Raw genomic sequence first — 19,110 nt, 5'->3', positions numbered from 1 at the left:
GGGTGTTAATATGGAGTATGCAAAAGTATCCAATCCCCCACTACCTTCTTTAAATCTCTGACTGCTTTTATATCTACTGGCTTTTGTCTTCTCCTAAGGTTTCCTAGATTAAAATGATTTGGCTACTCAATAACAAGATATAACTGAAACTCAGCTCCTAAATCCCCCAAACTTTCTTCTTTCTCTTTTGCTCTTTTGATGGCCTTTTTTTAATGCTGAAATTTCTTCCATAGGGGCTTTCCTTGATACTACTTCTTTATTTCTTCAGCCTCAAGCCATGGAGGTGAATACACTTTCCCTTTACCTTAGATTCCCTCCACACCTCATTCTTCCAACTTTCTTTCAAATACCCCTAATATCTGCCTCATGGTAACAAGCAACTTGTTATCTCTCCCAAGTCTTTTGCTCCTGGATGTCACCTGGAATTTTGCTTGGTCCTTATCTCAGACTCTGGTCAGATAGCCCCCAAATCAGTTTTTTTTCTTGCTTTCATGTCCCTGTTCCAGCACTATATGTTGTCTCTTCCTGCTAGCTAGCTTATCCTATACTCAGGTGAACATTGAAGGGATGGGAGACAAAGATGAAAAGTTCTCCATTTATTCAACCCAAGCAAGTGCTTAAATACCCTTTTTCACTCGCAATCCGGAGGCATTCTCTAATTATAAGTCAAATAATGCCTCTGTGCTTGCAGACAGCAAGTGTTTAAAGTTTACAACCAACAGTCTCTTACACCCCATCATTTTATTGAAGAACTGAGGCTAAGAGTAGGTAAGTGACTCACCCATGATCACAAGGTTGCTAAGTGTCTGAGTTAGAATTTGAACCCAGGACATTGTATCTGCAAATTTGCTCGCTCTCTCTCTCTCTCTCTCTCTCTCTCTCTCTCTCTCTCTCTGTCTCTCTGTCTCTTCACAATTGTCATTCATGATTGGTAAGTTACTGGTTCAGCATTGGACTGGTTACCAGTCCAACACTACTTACCTGATCATTGCTTTGGTTCATTTTATTCACTATGCTCTGCTGCCCCTCAGGAGGTTGAAAATCAATTGGTCATGTCCCCTTATGGAGCTTCCCTGGTACTTTCATAAGACAGTGTGGTGCATCATGGAGTCAGGGACTCAAGTTTCATCTCTGCTAGTTACTGCCTCTGTGACCTTGGGGGTGTCATTTACTCTTTCTGGGTGACAAGCTTCTTTAGTCAGTCTCTTCATCTGTAAATGGAGGAAATTGCATTTCTAAATCTTTCCACTACTTCTTGTCAGGTCAGTTCCATTTAATTAGCACCTTCTGTGTACAGAAAACATTGCGCTTTCTGAATAGGAAGAATTATTCTACCTTTCAAAAATCTCAGAGTCTTCTGAGGAAAGGAGGGGACAGGGATGACTATACATCTAGAAAAGCTGCAGAAATAAATGAGAATATGTGTAAAACTTTTTCATAGTCTTAATATCAATCTGAACTTAAGATTACTCCCTGAGCAGTCTCTCATATTTTGGAGGCTTTGTGGAACAAAGGAGAACATTTATTTTTTTTAAAGATTTTATTTATTTTTAGTTTTACAATCTTTCCCCTAATCTTATTTCCCTCCCCCTACCACCCACAGAAGGCAATTTGCCAGTCTTTACCTTGTTTCCATGGTATACATTGATCCAAATTGAATGTGATGAGAGACAAATCATATCCTTAAGGAGGAAACATAAATTATGAGCGATAGCAAGATCAGACAATAAGATATCAGTTTTTTTCCAAATTAAAGGTAATAGTTCTTCAAATTCCACAGTTCTTTTTCTGGATACATAAGGTATTCTTCATTGCAGACAGTCTCAAATTGTCCACTGATGTAATGAGCATGTCCATCGAGGTTGATCATCACCCCTATGTGTATAGGTGTATAGTGCTTTTCTGGTTCTGCTCATCTCACTCAGCATCAGTTCATGCAAATCCCTCCAGGCTTCCCTGAATTCCCATCCCTCCTGGTTTCTAATAGAACAATAGTGTTCCATGACATATGTATACCACAGTTTGCTAAGCCATTCCCCATTGAAGGACATTTATCTGATTTCCAATTCTTTGCCACCACAAACAGGGCTGCTATGAATATTTTTGTACAGGTGATGTTTTTACCCGTTTTTTTTATCATCTCTTCAGGGTATAGAGCCAGTAGTGGTATTGCTGGATCAAAGTTATGCACATTTTTTTTGTCCTTTGGGCATAAAGAATCTTTATTTTTGAGATGTTACTTTGCCTTTAATGAGGGATAAGGTTTTCTTTTTGAATTTTTTTATGTTAAATAAGTATCCAAAAAAAAACCCCAACATCATAGAAGACAAACATGTCTGTTGGAGAATTTCTCAGCCTGTATTCCAAGAGCTAGTGAGTCTATTAGACTAAAGATCAAATGAAGTAACTAGTTAAACAGAAATGGAAAGAAATTTATTAGCACACTAAAGGAGAAAACTTGCTGATAGAGGTCCCATCCTGCCTCCTCCTTGCAAAGATTCAGTATATTTACCTTTCAGACCCTTTTATGCTACATAGCCCAGCAACAGCATCCTCTGGCAGGTAAGTGAAGCTTAAGTTACCCATAGTTGTTAGTTTGCTAAATTTGGAAAGATTATTACTGGAATCAGCAACACCTCCTATATCTGATAGTCACAAGAATATTGGAAAAACAGTAGAAACATTTTCAGGTTGCAGGTATGGATTTTTTGAGGTGGGTAAGGGGGCCTTCTCAACATATCTGGTTCAAAATAGGAGTGCTATATCATATATAACTTTTCTAGCTCTGTTCTTCTCCCACCATAGCCATTTCATGATTTTCTCAGAATTGCTCACCTGGTCACTTGATCTTATTTCACCAAGAGGATGAGAATGTACAAGTCTTATTTTGCCCTATAGCCAATGATTCAAGAGGAAAAGAAGGAGCATATCCATATGAGAGGAAGGAGCTGGAGTCAAACCCCTGGAGATTACTCTACTCTCCTTTTACCTAAGAGCCAGATCTATCTTTGAGTTATGTAGAAAGACTTGAATTAATCTTACATGTCTGGGATCTGGTGGCCAATTCCATTCTTACTGAAAGAAGAATAATTGGACAATAGATTTAAATGAACAAAACTCTTGACTTGTAATTACTTTATATCCACAAGCTGGAGATACTTTTTCTGGGCACTTGAGAATATGACTATTAAACTTTTTTTGTATTACTGAGAAAATGACATTTTCAAAATGATAGTGATATATTGCAAGCCAAGTTCATCAATTTCACAAGCCTTCTGTTTCTATTGAATGTTTCTGTATTTTACTTGATTCATTGTCAGAACTTGTTGTATATTCCAATTAAGACAGCATCATTGCCCCAGAGCTGTTCATTCGGTTTTAAATATACATCCGAGGATATTAAGGGGAAGGGGTGAGGAAAGAGAACTGGAAGATAAAAATGGAACAGAAGGTGAAATAGAGAGGGGCAAGTAAGAGGGAGATAGGAAGAGATGAGGGAGATAGAGAAAAGGGGTAAGGAAATAGGAAAGAGAAAGGAGGGAGGGAGGGGTGGAGGGAGAAAGAAGAGTGAGTGAGTGAGAAAGAGAATAGGAAAGAGAGAGAGACAGACAGACAGACAGACAGACAGACAGACAGACAGAGACAGAGAACAAACAAGTAAGATTTCATGTATAGGCCCAGGGTTAAGGTGCGTTAGGCAGGTGGAAGCAAGAATGTATGTGTTGAATTCCTTAAGTTGAATTCTTCTGTTTGTGAATGCTAAGTAGTAGATGGCAAGTAGAAAATACAGCTTTTGGCTCACAAAACAGCATGGGTTTCAAGGTCTCTCATCAAAGACTGTGATGTATTCTGTTTAGCTTATAGGCAAAGAATTAAAAAAAGAACTTGTCCAAGATGAAATTGATCCAAGGTGTAGTTGCAATTGGAATTTAATCTTATATGTGTTAAAAGCGCTTTGGTGAACATGAAACTATACATGACTACTGACTGGAGTTAATTAGGTAGTAAGACTGTTCATATCTCTTTGAAATAGAGGTGATGAGCTTCAGATTTATGCTTTGTGAGATTGTTGAGGATTATATGACAGGCTTCTCTGGACAGATGGTACTGGCTGTGACTTTCTTGAAGGTTAAAAGTTAATATAAGAATGAACAGGAAGATGATTTACAGTTAAACTGGAAGACATCAGGATTAACCCAATCTAAATTGGGTGACCATTCTAATGTATCCTTATTTGATGCATTACATTTTTTAGTCTTTACTAAATTAGAATAAATATCTACCACATCACAGTTATTCAGATAGAGGTCAAAGGACACAGGTTCATATCCCACATTTGAAACTTACTATCTTTGTAAAATTGGACAAGTGTTTTAATCCTTCTGGCTCTCAGTTGAGAGGTTAAATGAAGAGGTTGAACTAAATTATCTCTGAGATCCCCTCTAACTCCAAATCTATGACCCTATATTCATTTAGGGCAGCTAGATAGTGCAACCAATAGAATGCCAGGCCTGGAGTGAGGAAGATCTGTGTTCAAATCCAGTTTCAGACACTTGTTTACTAGTGATGTATCCCCTGGACAAGTTACTTAACTCTGTTTGTCTCAATTTCCTCATCTGTAAAATGAGCTGGAGAAGGAAATGACAAATCACTCTAAAATCTTTGCCAAGAAAAGGGTCAGATGATGATGATATTTGTTCTTCCTTCTTGAAGAAGACTATGATAATCACAGGAATTGGATTTGAGTGAGGGGGTGCTGTGTTGTCTCCATTCTCACTTTCTTTTCCAGAGTCATCTGGGTCCAGTAGCCAGATATGAATCAGGATGACAGGATGTGAAGCATTTAGGGTAAAGTGACTTGCCCAAGGTCACACAGCTAGTAGGTGGCAAGTGTCTGAGACTGGATTTGAACTCTCATCCTCCTGACTCTAAGACCAGTGCTTTATCCACTGTACTACCTGCTGTCCTGAAGGGTCAGATATGTTTCAAAAGTCTAAAAAACAACAAGAAAGATCTTTTGAATAGTACTGACAGAATATATTAACAAAAATGGGAGATAGTATGACTTTTACTCTCTATTTTTTCCCTAGTTTCTTTTGCAAACTAGTTATCAGGGAAAAACTACAAATGTCAGCAAACATTCTCCTTTATATGTTCCCTTCTCTATCCCCAAAGTGCAGGGTACAAATTTCTTGAGGGCAGCATCTTGTTTTCAGTTTGTCTTCATATCCCTGAAGTCTAATATGGTGCCCATCCCACTGTAGGTGTTTAATGAATACTTCTTGAATTGGATAATGATAGAAGACATTTATTAAGATAATTAATGTAGCCTTTTGGATAGACCAGCGCTAACCATACCATTTATATTTGACCCTGAAGAGCAAAATCAGTGCACCTAGTTCCAAGAAGCTTATTTATTCATTCAACCAATATTTTTAAAGAAATTAATTGATTCAATAAGAGGTAAAATACTTTGCAAATCTCAGATCATATACAAAATGAGTTATCATTATTCCTGTCCACAGAGCAATATTCACCCTTTTCATTTAGTTTAGTTTTAATTTATGATGATCTTGCTATAGTCAAGACTGAATGTTATCCAGGATAGAGCGCTAGTCTCTGACTTAAGTCAGAAGACTTTGATCTCTGCTGGCCCTCTAAACCTGGGCAACCTCTCTGTGTTCTGAGCAACTCATTCAAAATGTATTGCTAGAGGAAGCTTCTTTATTAGCAATTTATTAGAAAAATGAAATGGCAGGTCTGGTCCAAACATGATCATGTCACTGTGCTGGGAGCTGAAGGCTATTCTGAATGTAAGAGCTAATAGTGGACTTGGAATCAGGAAGGCCTAAGATTAGATCCCATCCCAGACACCTATTTGTTATATGATCCTGGACTAGTCTCATAAATTCTTGGGCTCCTCATCTGTAAAATTAGGACTGAATTCATTCTTCTCTAAGAGACCTTTTAACTTTAAATCTATGATCCTATGAAGATAACCACAGTCCTTGCCGTCATAGAATTTACAGTTAACATATCAGATATAAACAGACAGACATAATATATAATTTAACATGATAATTGCCTTAAAGATTTGTAGAATTCTTCCAAATGTTAAAAGTTTTCCCAAATATGGGAACTGTGAAAATGTAAAGCTCACCTAATGCCTCTTTCAGACTTTTGCCAGTTTTTGTTTCATGACACCAGAGCAAGGAAGTGTGTCATAGGAGAAGCAGCTAGTGCAGTCTGCATCTCTGCCTTAAATACCTGAGTATGTCCTAATGTGGTTAGGACTTAGATTTATAATAATTATGATAATTAAGATTTATACTTAAATAGCTTTTTGTGTCCCAGGAGCACTAATGTTAATTAATTATGCTTCAGAAAGCTCCTGTGAAGTTGGCAAAGAGAATGCTATTATTTTATCTGTCTTTTGGAAGAGTCATTTGATGTAGAAAATGTTAATTGACTTTCCCAGTGCTATAGAGCAAATGGGTGGTAGATCTGTGCATGAAACCCAGGTGGCCTGAATTCCCAGCTCTGGTGTTTAATTTTCTATTAAGAGAAGCTTCTACTGAGGAAGGGAGGAGGGCAGTGTAATGAAAGTAGGGGTTAGCCTCCATATCAGGAAGCCTCCCCCTCTGAGGGATAATGGCTTCTGAACACTAGGCAAAGTTCTTAGCATCCATTGTCCTAAGCAACAATCTAAGATTCATTTGTAGAGCAGATGCGAATTTAGGCTGGCAGAGAGAATGCCCGGGATCAGTGAAATCACATTTCTGTTATGAGACAGAGAGACACAAAAGATAGAAACAGAGTCATGGTGGGGGAGGGGGAGTAAGAGAGACAGAGAGTGATAGAAAAAGAAGAAGCAGCAGAAGAAGAAGCAGAAGAAAAGAAGAAAGAAGCAGAAGAAGCAGAAGAAGAAGGAGGAGGAGATGAAAGTGGAATAGGTATAGGGAAAGTTATAGGATCATGGATTTAGAGATGGAAAGGTACCTGAGAGGTCATATTAGTTCAGCTTTCCAAGTTTTATACCTTAAGGAACATTTTTCATAGAACAATGAAGGGATAGTTGAAAAAGAACAATTCATTTTTGTTTTTTTTGTTTCATCATATGATTTTTAAAAAGTTTTTTTAAAAATTCTTCTAAACAAAATCTGAATTGAAATGAAAGAGATTGTTTTAGGACATTTACAGTAGACTAAGAGCAGATGTTTCTTTTTGTTATATATTATTTGGCTTTCTTGTTTAGGCTGTTTATACCTTGGCAAAAGAATGGAAAACACATCCTTGGTCATGCCATCTCTTTTCCAAAAATATTATTGTTTTCATCCTCCAAGTATGTTTTTCTTTTAAATCCAGGAGTTTTCCAGGCATAAGATTTATCCATAAGATATAAAGACCTTGACTAGGATTATAAAAAGAGCTAAAATAAATAGTTCTGTGGATTTAAAAATTTTTTCCTATATCAGTTATTTATTTTAGAATTAAGATAATGATAACTGGATTTATATCATCCTCATCACCCTAAGTTTGTGGCATCTCTTACTCAAGAGTGGCATTTAATTAATGTTTTGTGATATCAAATTGAATTTAGGACTTAACTGAATTTAGGATTGATGTCTCAGTTTTAGGATGAGAATTGGACCTATGTTTTCATGAATGTCAGAAGCTCCCAGTGAGGAAGAAGGTTCACTGCCAGTGCAAATTGGCATCTTCTCTACAACTTATAGAGAAATGCTGAGAGCATTGATATGTTTTTTAAATTTTATTTATTTTGATTTTTACAATTTTCCCCCAATCTTGCTTCCCTTCCCCTACCACCCACAGAAAGCAATTTGCCAGTCTTTACCTTGTTTCCATGGTAAACATTGATTCAAATTGAATTTGATGAGAGACAGATCATATCCTTAAGGCGGAAACATAAAGTATAAGAGATAGCAAGATCAGACAATAAGATACCTTTTTTTCCCTAAATTAAAGGTAATAGTCTTTGGTCTTTGTTCAAATTCCAAATTCTTTCTCTGGATATAGATGGTATTCTCCATCACAGACAGCCCCAGATTGTCCCTGATTGTTGCACTGATGGAATGAGCAAGTCCATCAAGGTTGATCATCACCCCCATGTTGCTGTTAGGGTGTACAATGTTTTTCTAGTTCTGCTCATCTCACTCAGCTTCGGTTCAGAGCATTGATATGTTAAGTAATCTTAATGGGATCAGGCAGTTAATTTATGTCATAAGCAAGGTCAGTAATCTAAATGTCCAAGAGACCCCTTTGAAGTGGTAAACAATATAATTGAAGGTTCCAGTTAAAGGAAGTTATTTTTTCTTAAGGTAACTAAGATGTGCCTAAATTCTGCCTTCTTCCTCCATGGCCTTTTGCCAGTGCTAAATGTTAGTTCTTTGTCACAAGGTCAAGAATAAGATATGAAACCAGCCATGTAACAGCCTGAACTGAATCATTCTTTTCAGAAAATTGAATTTGAGCATCAGAAAATATATCTTTTGTATTATTCCCTAATCATACTTTGACAATAAGAATAATTTCTTAGCAGTTGCATTGCTTCTACATTTACAATGTATGTAGGAGTTGGAACCAACCTGGTTCTGTTACCTCTTTCTTGGATGATTTTCTGTGTCCCTTCAGTGGTAGAACTACAAATTTCCTTATTTCCTTCCAGAGGACTATGGTTCAAATCTGCCACTTACCAACAGTAGTCAAGTCACTTAATCTCTGTGCCTCAGCATTGTCATCTCTAAAATGTGAGGGTTGTATTAGACAAATTCAGAGATCCCCTCCAGCTGTCTATCATCCTGCTCTTAAATAAATCTGTAGAGCTGGATTAATCAAAACTAGTATGTATTACCTTCAGCAGTCAGAAACTGAACTTTCTTTCACACTTGAGAGGAATAGCCAACCTACTTTTTCAGAGCAACATATTTTATTCAGATGAGAATAATAGAAGTCTATTCCTCAGTCCTAATTCTCTCCTTTTCTTTCTCTTTATGGGATTCTCTCCCTTCATCCCCATACTCATCAGAAATTCTTAGTGCTTCTTTATTACTATTTTTGGGGCTCCCACAAATCAGCTTCCTGTAAAAAAACTTAGAAAATCATTAGTTTTTCTAATATTTGGATATGTTTCTAATCTGATTATCAAATTGGTTAATATAGTAAATTATTAATTTTATTGTACCTTAAGTCAGTCAGTTTGAATCAAGTAAAAAGAGAAGGTACAAGAAGATGTCCAGGATGTCATCTAGATAGACATTGGAGCTGGATTTTAAAACAACAGAATTACTTTGATATGATAATAGAGACATTTTATCCATAGGAACCTCAAAGAGAATGATTGTGATGACAATGTAAGCTTTGCAAAGTAAACATGACTGAAGGTTTCATTTGATTTAGCTCCTTCTGGAGGTAAACTTCAGGGTTTGATAAAACTGATGCTCTGTTCTAGTCAAAGTAGCATTGTTCTCATAAGCTCCATCTCCAAAGAGCTTCCCTCCAATGTGGCAGATGCCCTAGGACTTCAGAACAGTGACAGGTGCTTCCTTTATAAGGAGTGAATCTGTCTTTGCCAGACTCTGCACAGTGAGTGTGCTAGGGAGGGGGGGAAGTACTATGTTCTAGCCAGTTTTTTCTAGCTTCATAATTTTGCACTAAATTTAGATGCCATTGCCAAGAAAGTGATGTGACAGTAGTTATCATGGAGCTGGAAAAACTGAGTTAGAAAATAGCATCAGATCTGGCTTCATTGTCCTGAATGTTTGGGGGCAGCTAGATGGTGAAGTGGATTGAGCACTGGCCTTGAACTCAAGAGAACAGGAATTCAAATCCAACTTCTGACACTTCTTAGCTGTGTGACCTTTGGCAAGTCACTTAACCCTGATTGCCTGATATCTAGGGCCATTTCCAGTCATCCTGATTCATATCTGTCCACTGGATCTGGATGGCTCTGGAGAAGAAAGTGAGGCTGGTGACTTAGTATGCCCTGCCCTCCCCACTCAAGTCCAGTTCATGTCCTCGTCATGGCATCACTTCCCTGATGTAGCATTCTCCAAGAATGAAGGCCAAATATTATCCCGATTGTATATAGTAGGCAAAAATTGCATTTAGAATTGATTCCTGGCTAAGGGTGGACTCATTTTGAAAGAAAAATATAGAAATAGTGAATTATATTGCAAAACTAAAGGCTAATCATCTGTTTTTAAAGTCTGTATCTTAAAATTTCTCTTTATTTTCCTTAAAAGGTCCTTCCTAGGGCAGATTTGCCACTCCTGTGATTCCTCTCTAGGTACTGTTTCAGAAATAAGTTTATTTTGGAGGTTTATTTTAATTTGACAAGACTAAAAATGAAACTATATGGTTTTTAATAAGATACATTAAAGTGTGTCTTAAAAACCTGAATCCTTATAGAATTATTATTTAAAATGAAAGATTTGTCAGAAATAATTTAAGTTATAGAAATTGGTTTCTAACTGGAATAAAAATTGATTACATCAGGGTTGAACACTTTTTTTCTGTGATTACAAACCATGGGCAGAAAGATGGGGACTTTTCTGAAGGATACCTTGTAAGCACTGGCAGAAGAAATTGGTAAAAAAGAGGTGGGGTCAAGGGGAAACATACTATGGGTTCATTCCATAATTCTTCCTTCCTTTCTTTCGGCTGCTAAGGCTAGGGTGGAAGAGGGGATTTTGGATTGTTTTCTATGACCATCTAATGCTGACTAACTCTTTAGTAGCAATACCTGTGAACTAAAGTTAGATGTTCTTTGTAAAACTACATAAATATCACTTTTCTTCTTATCTCCATATATGATGAAATTTTCCTTAATCATATGTGACACCAAGGTTCATTTAAACTTTGCTTCCTGAATCTGTAGATGCATAGACCAAGACTTATCTTTGTGATCACCAATCCATGATATGTAAACTACTTGAGAATCAGGACCATCTCAATTTTATGTTTGTATCATTAGCACTTAGCATAGTACTTGGTAAATAGTAGAGGCCTAGTCATTCTTTGATTAAAAATAGTTATAATATATATTTGTCATATAATATATATTTGTCATATTTGAAGAGAGAGAGTACAATTGATTTCTGAGCATTTAAGATTTATAAAAAAATGATTGTAAACTTTGCCTTTTCATTTTGTTTCAAAAATATTTTCCTGTCATTTCCAGGTTAAATGTTTCTACAAAGTTTTTCACATAGCTGACTGAAGAAAAAAAATCACAAATTCTCCTATCACCTGTTGTTATTTTAAAAAAAATTATTCACTTCCCATGACAGCACCTTAAAATCTAATTCTCTAAACTCTGTGATATCTTCAAAGGAAAAAGAAAAAGCAAGCAAATTTAAAAACAAATTAAGCTCATGATCTCTTACCATTGTCTTAGTCCTTTTCTGGTGTATGGATCCTCTATCTTTCTACCCTTTAGTTGGAAATATACAAGAGTTGTTATGTTATATTCATTTCTTGGGATTACCTGTCTGTGCTTACATTGATTGGCTTTCATACAATAGGCACAGCACCCAATATATAGTCCGTAAATCAAGTTTGATAGGACCTGTCAGAGATTGTGCCCTATTGACATAAACTTGGAAGAGCCAGAATCTCTTCCTTGCCAAGTTAGAGCATCAGAGGATCACTTTTTAGAGGAATTCATTTCCAGAAAAATGCTGATTTACTATCATTTTTTTTCTACATAAATAAGATCGGTAAATCTGTGTTAATTTCCTTGTCTTAATTCTTTTAGTCTCAGGGTTTAACAAATGAAATGCATTCAGTTGGGGGAACCACAAAGAAGCTACAGCATAGAGTAAATGTGTACTTTATTAAGGTTACAGTGTTCAAGGCTGCATTGGTTGGTATTAATCATTTACCTATGCATGTTATCGAAATTTGGTTAATAAGAAGAATAACAAACTCTTTCATAGGGATAAGTAAAGGTAACCAGACAATTACTTTATGTGTTTTGAATAAGAGGACTAAAATAACAAATAAAAATTACAATTACAATTAGAATAACTGTGCTATTGAAAGAACAGATTATTATTTATTGCTTATACTTTAATTTGCCATTGTGTCTTCAGTCCCCACTTTCCACCCCCCTTATCCCACCATGATACCTTTGTTCTTTTGGGTGGAAGCTTAAAGTGAAATAAAGATGACTAATGTCAGCATCTCTTGCAAAATAATATCATTGAATAGAGTCTTAAAAGCATAATTAGCCTTTTCTGAATATTAGATCAGTAAAGATTAGCAACCTTGTAACTCCAAAACATGTATTTACAAACTTTTCTTTTCTTTTTGTTTTGTTTTGCTGTTTAGGTACAGACCCAAATTACGATATTGACCTTTATGGTGGCTATGGTATTTTCTTTTTTCTGAATTTTTTTTAATTTGCAGAGCATGTATGATTAAAATGAAATCTGTCAAACTAAAAGATGAACTATTGCATTCAGTTAAACATACATCCCAATCATAATAGGATTTTAAAATAATACTTTAATAGTTTTAATATTGATGGCCCATGTTTTATGTTATTTTATTTTAAGTTTAAAAGCATGCAAATGGTGCTTTGCCCATTCTAATTCTGTGCTTAAAAACTGTAAATTAGTATTGTGTGTTGAAAGAACACTTGATGAGGAGTTAAAAGTCTTGGGGTCTTGCTCTTCATTCTAACTCCTGTTCTTTCACTACAGTTGTGTGATCTTGAACAATTCATTATCCTATTTGGGTCCCCAGTTTCCTTATTAATCAGCCAATGAACAAATATTTATTAAGTGCCCCCTATGTGCCAGCCACTGTGCTTGCTAGGCACTGGGGATGCAAGTATAAAGAATCAGTAAAATGAAGGGGTTGGGCTAAATGACCTTTATGCTTCTTTCCAGTTCCAAAATCCTATGACCCTAGAAATTTCTTTTGGCCATTTGGGGCCACCATAACACATTAATTAGTCCCAACAAGTCCCAGATCTATTGTTGTTGTTGTTGTTGTTATTATTATTATCATTATAAAAAGACAGAGAAAGGTCCATCTCAGAAACTGTTTAGAACAAAATAGGGAAGAACTCAACTGTATTTTGATTTTGCAATTGAAGGGTTGTATTTTTCCTGAGTGTGAAAGCTCATCTTTAATGGGTTTCCAAACCACCCCTGTATTCTGGGATGGGATCTAGCTGACTGGGATGGGTTTCTGGGAGTAGTTGGTTCATGATTTTACAGTTGTAAAGGTGCTTAAAACATTGCTATTTTGTGCTGTTATTATATATATCACCCAAATTAAGTTTTTTTCACTTGGGAATCATATTGCCTTCAACTGTTTTGAATTTATTCAGGCAGTCATTTTTCCCTCCCTGCTTCCCCTTTAAAAAAGAAGTCAGAATTATTATAGGGGTGCTTTGGATACTTTTCTGCACGTGTTGCTTAGTGATATAAATTGTGTACATATTTTTACATATACATATACATTTATATATTTATATATGCACATCTCTGTGTATATATGTGTATGTGTATATAGATTATATATACACATATATGTGTGTATGTATGTATGTATGTATAGTTTTTAAGGTCCTGGAATAGTTTATAGTTGAAATCTTTGGGGAAAAAGGAGTAAGAGAGGTGGGGGATTAGGGAAAAAATGTCCAAATTTTGACCTAAATGTTTCTTTTATACTTTTGAATCATGCTACTGGTCTCTTTTCCAGGAACTTAAAATTTTTCTTTTTAAAAAAATTATCATATTAGCCCCAGACTATATTTTTTCACTTGCCCTTTGGAACAGAATGCCATGTTCAGGAAGCTGTTGGTTTGCTCTTAGCATGCTTTAATCACCCATTCTGTGGATCCAGTGAGCTGTTGGAAATAGTGGGATGGAGTACAACAATACTGACTAAAATTTGATGAGAAAAATTATTGGGTCTTTAAGACCATAAAGATATCTCAGATGAGGGGTGGCTTGGTGGCTCAGTGGATAAAGCACTGGCCTTGGAGTCAGGAGTACCTGGGTTCAAATCCAGTCTCAGACACTTAATAATTACTTAGCTGTGTGGCCTTGGGCAAGCCACTTAACCCCATTTGTCTTGCAAAAAAAAAAAAACTAAAAAAAAGATATCTCAGATGAGAATGAATCTTTGAATGATTAAATATGAACTGACTGGACAAAATCAAAGAGTCAGGGTAGTTCAGTGGGAAAAGCCCTAGACTGAACACTGGGTTCTTGTCCTTCCTCTGACACCATCTAGATGATTTCAGGCAAACTGTTTGAGCCTTTGAGCCCTCAGTTTTCTCATCTATAAACTGAAAAGGTGGGCAGGGACTTGGGTAAGATCTTCTCAAAGATCACTTCTAGGATTTAGCATATGATAATTCTATAATATTCTATATAAATCTGGTATCTATAATTCTAGAAATTAGTGTTTTCTTTATGGATTATATTTAAAATTCAAAAAAAACTATGCTAAAATCAAATTATATTCTGTTATTCTGAATCTTATGGGGATAATTCAGACAATAAAATCTAGGAATGTTTTTATTAGGATTTTGCCAGAGCATAGGATATTGGCTAAAATAAACAAAACAAAACAAAGCAAACCTCAGAAAAACTGGGGTTTTTTTTTTGCTATGATTGAATTGCTAGATATTTTCCTTATTATATTATTGAAGAAGGAAGCAGTAGATCAAGAATAAGATGATACCTTTTCTTGAAAATGTTAAATGTTAAAATTTAAGTTGAAGTGCATTTGAGGTCTAGGACAGTCAAATATTTCCTCAAAATGAATTAATATGTTGGAGCAATTTTCGTTTCCTTGGATATTTCAGAAACCCCAGAACATTTGAAAAAGTTGGAATCTGGGGTGGCTAGGTGGCGCAGTGGATAAAGAACTGACCCTGGAGTCAGGAGTACCTGGGTTCAAATCCGGTCTCAGACACTTAATAATTATCTAGCTGTGTGGCCTTGGGCAAGCCACTTAATCCCATTTGCCTTGCAAAAAACCTAAAAAAAAAAGTTGGAATCCAACTTTAGGTGAAAAACAAACCTTAATGATTTTATTTGTAGTTTTTCTACCTCACCAATTCTTTCCTTCTCATCTCCATCCTACCCTCAAACCTCCTTCTTCCAAGGCTTAGAGTCAGGAGACAGGTTTTATAGTTCAAGCTGCCAATTAATTTTTGCCAGACTTTAAGTCAAAGCAGCTTCCAGAGCCTCAGTTTCTTCATCTATAAAATGAGAGCACTAGATTAGATGATCCTTAAGCTCCATGAATGCACAAAAATGCAGTGGTTCTAATTATTCACTATAGCCTCCTCTTTAGTTCTTATTTTGTGTAATGAGTTAATAGCCAAAATTATCTTACTATGCAGAAGAGAAAAAAAATCAACTTAAACTTGACCCATAAGACTGATTAAAAGAAAGGCCTGGGATGAATAAGATTTTTGGCTTTGTGTGAGTCCAACATTACACTGGATTTATTTTGTAAGCTTAACAATGCCTCAGCTACAAAGAGAATATTAGTTCTCAGAAAACTGTCAAGTATTTTAGCTGTGCTTTTTGTTTCATTGAAGGCTTAAAGCTTTGTGGTTACTGGCAGAGTAAAGACAAAACCATTTTTGCTTCTTCCCCCCACCCTCACTCTTCCTTTCTCTCTATTTTAAGATTATGAGACCACACCTAATGATATTGGAGATACTACAAATAAAAGTAATCCAATCACTTCAACAGATGTCAACAGAGACAATGAAGACAGCATCACGGTGAGTATGAATAGAAGATTCTTGATTTGGGTCTCTGTAGATTTACTGACTGAATAGAAGAGAGATGCATTTTCCATTATTGCACCCCTACTAAGACAGGAAATGTTTGATTATTTTCCTTTTGATGCATGAATGTAAACATGCATAGGTGAGACACACATTACACGTATAGTCAACTGTTTTAATGATTGAAGGGGAACCAACTGATTTCAACAGAAAATAATGCAAATTTAAAGAAATTAAGATAGAGGTATTTGTGGTGTCATGGATGAAGTGTTGGATTTAGTGTCAGGAAGATTTGGATTCAGATTACACCTCCCCAAATGACTAGCTCTGTGACCTTGGGCAATCCATCTAAATTCTCTGTTTTTCAGTTTATAAAATGAAAGACCTCATTATAACCAGTATTGTCTTAACATAATAAATGTTCATTCCCTTCCTTCCTTCCTTCCTTCCTTCCTTCCTTCCTTCCTTCCTTCCTTCCTTCCTTCCTTCCTTCCCCCCCACAACCAAATCAGCAGAGTTTGAGTTCAAATGCTGCCATTTATTCTTATTTGCTGTGTGATCATGAGAAAGCACTTAATCTCTCTTGATACAGTTTCCCCATCTGTAAAATGGTGATAATACTAGCATCCACTTCACATTATTCTTTTTTTTTAGGTTTTTTTCCAAGGCAAACTAGGTTAAGTGGCTTGCCCAAGGCCACACAGCTAGGTAATTATTAAGTGTCTGAGACGGGATTTGACCCCAGGTACTCCTGACTCCAGGGCTGGTGCTTTATCCACTAAGCCACCTAGCCTCCCCCACTTCACATTATTCTTGTAAAGATAAAATGTGATAATGTCTATACAGCATTCTATAATCCTTAAAACAATATATAAATGCTAGTATTATTATGATGATTAATAATTATGAAATTCTGTACATATTCTGAATTCTTTATGCAATTTTTCAAGGCTAATCTAAAATGCTTTGGAAATTCTACTCTCCTCTCATATATAGTATTAGGGACTGTTGTGTGTGGGAGCACTGTAAACTATCATCACCTGGTGTCCTTGAGCACCAAAGTATTGTTTTACTAAGTGCCATGGGAGCAGACCTTGGAAACCTTGGTGTACAAAGGGAGAACTTGTCTTCCTTGTCTCCTGCCCCTTCAATGCTTGCCTGGGGAAAGGTTGAGGGAGTACAGAAAGGGACTCAACAGTATAGGAAGGTGCAATATATGTGTCCTATTGTATGTATGGGAGGAATAAATTATTTTTAACTCTGCCTTGGGATTGACTGTGCCTGCTAGAAAATATAATCATGTTCTATTTGAGCTTGACAAAAAGAAATATGCATTTACAAATCAGAGAGTTAAGCTAGAGGGTAATTATTCTAGTTGTTAGAATGTGCTTTATTTTATAGATATTGTCTCCTGAGAGGTTCCTAGAACTATCTAATTTCTCTTATGCAGTTAAACATTGATATGTAGATTATTAACTGCTTGACAAAGTAATCATGGGTAAATCAGTTGGCCTCTGACAAGTCCAGCTCCTCAGTTTCCTCAGAAGTAAATAAAAAGTCAGGACCATATGACCTCAAGACTCTCTTCTAGGTCAATGTTAAGGCTGAGAAATGCACAGCTAAAACTTTAGAATCCACTTACTATTGTAGATCATCTGAAAAATATAATCATTGACATGCAGAGACAATAGGCAAATGTTATTGGATTAAATAAATGATTAGTAATCAGCTATTCCCAAGCATATTTTTTTGTACCTTGAACAGCTGTAGGATGTTATTTGCTATTCAGATTGCTCAGATAAATCTGTATTTATATTGCTGTTTTCATAGACTTTGTACCACAGGTATGGGAAATTTTTGCCACTCTCTTCTTAACTTCTCTTTTGCCCTTTTCTGGGCATGTAGACATTCATTTTTAGTGTTCCAGTTATGATCAGAGAAATTGGGTTATCTTTTTCCTTCACATTGAAGCCCCTCAAAATATCTTCATGTACTAAGAGTGTCATACCTCCATTTACCCAGCAATAATCAGACTAAGGCTCTTTGAGGTACAGGTATCTGGGCAGTTAAAATGAAAATACACTACCAAAGGCCATTCTGGTTTTTTTTTTTTAGATTTTTGTAAGGTAAATGAGGTTAAGTGGCTTGCCCAAGGCCACACAGCTAGATAATTATTAAGCGTCTGAAGTTGGATTTGAACTCAGGTACTCCTGACTCCAAGACAGGTGCTTTATCCACTGTGCCACCTAGCTGTGCCCCATTCTGTTTTCAAAACATAACAGATTCCTAGTAATAGCTATGACTGGATCTTAGAAAGTTCTTTGTGATAAAGAATAATGTTAATAATTAAAGGGTCTGGTGATAACTTCACACCGTGGACCACCAGTTCAGCTAATTCAGTTGAGTCTCATCACTGGCGTGACTGCAGCTTGTTGAAATTTGTGACTGCTATGACAAAGATTATGTACTTAGAAGAGGACTTTAATACCATACTGAAAAAGAAGTCACTTGAAAGAAGTAATGTCTAACTCAGAGAAAAGAATTCTAGCATTTAAAGAGCTAACCTGTGGAAGAGAGATTAGATTTATTCTACTTGGTCTCTGAGCTCCTAATTAGGAACACTGGGCTGAGGGAGGGGAGAAAATTTCAATTCAATGGAAGGAAAAACTTTCTAACAAGAGAGCTATCCAAGAACCAAATGAGTTGCTTTGCAAGAAGATAGGATCCCCCTTACTGAACATTTTTATTTAGAAAAAAATTAAATTATATTTTTCAATGAACAAAAATCTATTTCCTCTCCCTTTCTTTCCCTCGTTGGAAAAAAAGAAAAATAAATAGACATAATTAAGCAAAAGGAATCTCACAATGGTTATATCTCCAAAAGACATGTTTCATTTTGCACCTTAAATCCACCATTTCACTGTCAAGATGTGGGTAGCGTGCTTCTTCCTACAGAATTATAGTTGAGCATTGTGTTAAGTCTTTCTAAGTTGTTCACATTTACAATGTTGTTATTTTTAAAAATACATTCTCATTGCTATATTTTGGTATTTTTTTACATCTTGAGAATTTCTCTTAGCATTCCTCTCCATCTCCTTTCACTGAGAACCACCTCATATGAAAAATAACATTTTTAAAGAAAATAAGGAAGAAAGAGAAAAAGGAAAAAAATCAGTAAAAGCAATCAATATTGAAAAAATTTGAGAATATATGCAATGTATCTCACCTGTGAACCTCTCACATCTGTAAAAGAGTGAGATGAAAGTGTCTTTTCACATTTCTTTTTTTATGACATGCTTTTTTTCCTTTGTTTTGGTAATTTT

The 19,110-nt window shown here is 35.9% G+C and overlaps 1 protein-coding gene across 3 annotated transcripts in view; it reads left to right on the top strand.

Moving 5' to 3' along the window:
* NTRK2 (neurotrophic receptor tyrosine kinase 2) overlaps positions 1 to 19,110 on the top strand; it is a 417,637-nt gene that overhangs the window by 109,883 nt on the left and 288,644 nt on the right. For 2 of the 3 annotated variants that reach the window (XM_074196620.1, XM_074196622.1), the window contains exons 9-10: positions 12,352 to 12,393; positions 15,684 to 15,781. In XM_074196620.1, coding sequence (XP_074052721.1) covers positions 12,352 to 12,393; positions 15,684 to 15,781 — 140 coding nt within the window. The remainder of the gene's footprint in view (positions 1 to 12,351; positions 12,394 to 15,683; positions 15,782 to 19,110) is intronic. The other variant, XM_074196621.1, reaches the window with a different exon arrangement.

This window comes from Macrotis lagotis, chromosome 8, assembly GCF_037893015.1.
Source record: "Macrotis lagotis isolate mMagLag1 chromosome 8, bilby.v1.9.chrom.fasta, whole genome shotgun sequence".
Taxonomy (NCBI): Eukaryota; Metazoa; Chordata; class Mammalia; order Peramelemorphia; family Peramelidae; genus Macrotis; species Macrotis lagotis.
The sequence above is the reverse complement of the archived record's forward strand: the minus strand, read 5'-3'. Positions and strand labels throughout refer to the sequence as shown.